This window comes from Limulus polyphemus, unplaced genomic scaffold, assembly GCF_000517525.1.
Source record: "Limulus polyphemus unplaced genomic scaffold, Limulus_polyphemus-2.1.2 Scaffold5917, whole genome shotgun sequence".
Lineage (NCBI taxonomy): Eukaryota > Metazoa > Arthropoda > Merostomata > Xiphosura > Limulidae > Limulus > Limulus polyphemus.
The window spans coordinates 30,654-34,563 of NW_013671527.1; the positions used below are offsets into that span (position 1 = coordinate 30,654).

General features: G+C 33.8%; 1 protein-coding gene across 1 annotated transcript in view; it reads left to right on the forward strand.

Annotated features, from left to right (window-relative positions):
- The window catches only part of LOC106473138 (protein kinase C, brain isozyme-like), a gene marked incomplete at its 3' end in the record, with an annotated part of 52,552 nt that overhangs the window by 21,293 nt on the left and 27,349 nt on the right, over positions 1-3,910 (forward strand). Inside the window, exon 3 of the mRNA XM_013933819.2 lies at positions 1,252-1,334. Within this exon, the coding sequence (XP_013789273.2) occupies positions 1,252-1,334 (83 nt within the window). The remainder of the gene's footprint in view (positions 1-1,251; positions 1,335-3,910) is intronic.

Here is a 3,910-nt window from a genome sequence, read left to right on the forward strand (position 1 = left end):
TGGGTTCCTCGTCATCGAATAAGTGGATGATAGATGGATTGATGAAAGCCATATATATATATATATTGATGATGGATGAATTATATTAATAGACAGGTGAATGCGGACAAAGCATGGCATTAAGGTTACATCTCAACTATCAGATTTCATTAAATACTCTCTAACGCATCGATTGTTGTTGCCTCTCACGAGCTTATTTAAAATCGGATCAACTTACATTTACTGAACAAAACAACTACTGTTGCTAAGTGATTCATACAATCGATAAATTTTAGCCTATATCTTTCACGTGAAAACAAAAGTTGTTATTTTTATGCTTTGTTTTTCACACCGAACTCACTAAATCGTCGACTGTATTTTTGTAGTTTATTCTAATTTTCTTGCAACTGAATCTTGTTGTTCACTTCTTTGTTCAGCTTATCTTGCATTGAAAACAATGTGAAATATGTTAACTGTCTATAAATTTAAGACTAGTAGATTTTAAAAGACCCCCCAATTCACAAGCTCTATAAAGAGTTGAATATTCTTCTCCTGAAGAAGAACGGTGAATTATTCAAAAAGCGCTCGAGTTTCCTGGTCCTTGGAAATCTATTTAATTTTATTTCAATTGTTTTTATGGTCCTTTCTGCTACTTTATATCATCGTTATATAAATGTAATATTAATGCGTATCACTTACTTTGTTTTGTTTTTCCCGCAAGACGAAGTATTCATAAGATATCAAGAACAAACAGTGGATTTTGTTTAACATCGTCTTTCGATCTAGAAATGATCAAGTCAGGAACTCCCTTGGAATGTTTAAGTAATTAAAGTTCCTTTAAAGTAACGCCGCATTTAAAATGTATGTATTCTGGTTTTAGTTTTTCCACTTCGATACAAGAACACACTACATGTTATAGTCTGTACGTACGTATGCATCGAAATATTCATTAGACCGTAAAATTCGATCGCCCACGAAGACCGTTGTTTTGTTAACTAGGTTCATTATTTACTGGTTATTTCTTTGTTTTGGTTCCTAGTGTCTTTAATAAACATGACTACACTAGGTTTGTTCTTTTATTATTTATGATAAGCTTACAATCTCTTGTGCATATGTTAAAGTTAAATAAACGATTTTATTTCTTGCCGTACTGAAACTTTAAAGGGTGTTGTTGTTGTTTTTTATCTTGATTAGGTATATCTTAAATACAACGTTATTAATTCAGAAAAAAAATCTCTACATGTTTTCTGTAAGTTCATTTTTTATTTCCAGTCTGTAGTTTTGTGGTTCACAAAAGGTGCCATGCATTCGTGACCTTTAAGTGTCCAGGGGCAGACAAGGGAGTGGACACCGATGTAAGTAGACTGTTTAACTTCTGTTGTGATCAGTTCATTTAAAACATAGCTTGCCCTCTGTCGGTGGAAATGTTTATGATGTAGTGGCCCAAAGAATAAAATTTCTGGTAACAAACATGATATCTATATAGGCCTAAATACTGGCGATTTTCTTATGCAAAATACAAACATCGGGCTTACGTCAGCGGGTTTATTTAACATGCGGTACACAGTGTCACGTGATCTCAGGAACTTCTACACTAGCAATCTAATATTGCTGAAAAATCGTAAATTGAGATACTTTCTGTTGTCCTATTGGTAAAATCAAAGGATAAACTATTCATGATTAATAAAAAACGAAACGCTGAGTATCATAGTTTGCCCTAAAGCAGCTTTTTTGTGTAAAAGTACAATGGGCTACCATTCTCCGTAACCCTTAACACAGGTGAAATTTGTTGTAATTAAACACTCATCTTTTTTTGACTTACTAACAAGGAAAAAATCCAAAAAACTTGAAATAATAGCTTTAATTGCCTGTGTACGTCTTCAAACAGCACTACCAAGAAATGTAACGTAACTCAACATCTGTAGTTCACCATGATGACGACATGATCAGTAGTCAGTCCGTGAAAACTGAAGATCTGAAGAAGGTAAAGGAATGAGGTGTATGATATTTTAAATTTGCTGAATGATATTATTTTCTCCGAGCAACAGTTTTCCAAAAGGCTTACATTTTGTGTCGGTTTTATGACAGGTTTATTTTTACTGAAACTTAAAATGGATAGCAAAATTATGTTTTTTTTCATTAATATTGAAAATGTTCAGTTCAAAAGAATTCATATTTGAAATTTAAAAAGATAACGATATATAGAAATGAAAATTTGAATCACTTTTTTATTTTTTATTTTATTCTGACCTAATAACACTGCTAGAAACCTGGTTTCGATACCCGTGGTGGGCAGAGCACAGATAGCCCTTTGTGTAGCTTTGTGCTTAACAACAACAACTGACATAATAAGGACAGACATCAGTTGAAAGTTTAAGTTATACAAAGATGGTTAGAATGAAAACACTCCCTCTGTTGGCGATCAACAAATATCGGTTAACACTCCCTCTGTTGGCGATCAACAAATATCGGTTATCCAACATAAAACCTTTCTCGGGTATACCTAACGTGAAATAAAATAATAAAGTTTATATGAGAAACACTTTATCAAACGAATTTATAGTCCTGATGTATATATATCATACTTAATTATGAGAACGGTAAGACTAAAGACATGAAACAAACTTAACTTTGGGCTGGGTAGAAGACATCTTTAGTTAGGGCAGTTTTATTTTTCTAGCAGGGTAGTTGGCCTTTGAAATGGTTTGTCTTCAGACGTGGTAGATGCAGTTAATTTAAGGGATTTTAGGGGAAATTTGACAAATATTTGAACGATATAGTCTGGTTTAGAGTGTTTTATTTTTATTCTAAAGTTTAGTTTTGTGAATAGGATGTTATAAATGGACTAAAATTCCATTGTCGTCCTTAAGTTATATCTATAAATTCTACAGTGTCTTATCGATCTACCCATCGAGTTATTTCTTTTGCTGATGACGTATTGAGGAAGAAGTACATAACGTTTGTGCCGAGAATTATGTAAACTTTCTCAACAGACTCTTATAATTTCATTTCTCAAAGTTAAGGATCTCACTTCCCAGTTAAAGCGTGTGGAAGTGCTAGTTTTTTGTGTGTGTAATTATGTAACATAGTCAGAAGTATGCAGGATCAAAATAATTGATGATTAAAGGCTTTGCTGTCAATCAGTCGTTAACATAAAGATATAAATAAATATATTTAATATACTAAGTAATCTACTTCAGTAATGAAAATGAATTAAGATAATATAGTGTGTGTACAGTAAAAAAAAAGTTAGGCTTCTCAGTTTTCATATTTAGGAATTTTAATTGTGTCGAAGCGTCTCGAAAGATTGGTCTATGCTGAAGACTTCGTAGTACAACTAATAATGTTTCAACAAGTAAGGAGGCCCGGCATGGCCAGGTGGTTAGGGCGCTCGACTCGCAATCAGAGGGTCGCGGGTTCGAATCCCCGTCACACCAAACATGCTCGCCCTTTCAGCCGTGGGGGCGTTTTAATCTGACGGTCAATCCCACTATTCGTTGGTAAAATAGTAGCCCAAGAGTTGGCGGTGGGTGGTGATGACTAGCTGCCTTCCCTCTAGTCTTACAATGCTAAATTAGGGATGGCTAGCGCAGATAGCCCTCGTGTAGCTTTGCGCGAAATTCCAAAACAAACAAAATCATTAAATTATTCTATCGCGAACACTTCAAAATATTGCTGTTAATTTTTTTCTTTCATGGTTTGAATGATGTGTTGAAAATTTCAAGCAAATTGATAATCCTAAGAGCGAGATGAAATCTTAAAATGTTTTTCAGTCAATGTTGTCTGATGCTTTTTCACTTTTCAACCCACGTTTCGATATTGTATAATCTTTCAGTCCATGTTCGGGTATTGTTTCCTTTTACAGTCAGTCTTCCATTATTGTTTCAATTTTTCAGTCAATGTTCCAGTATTGTTTCATTTTTTTCTGTCC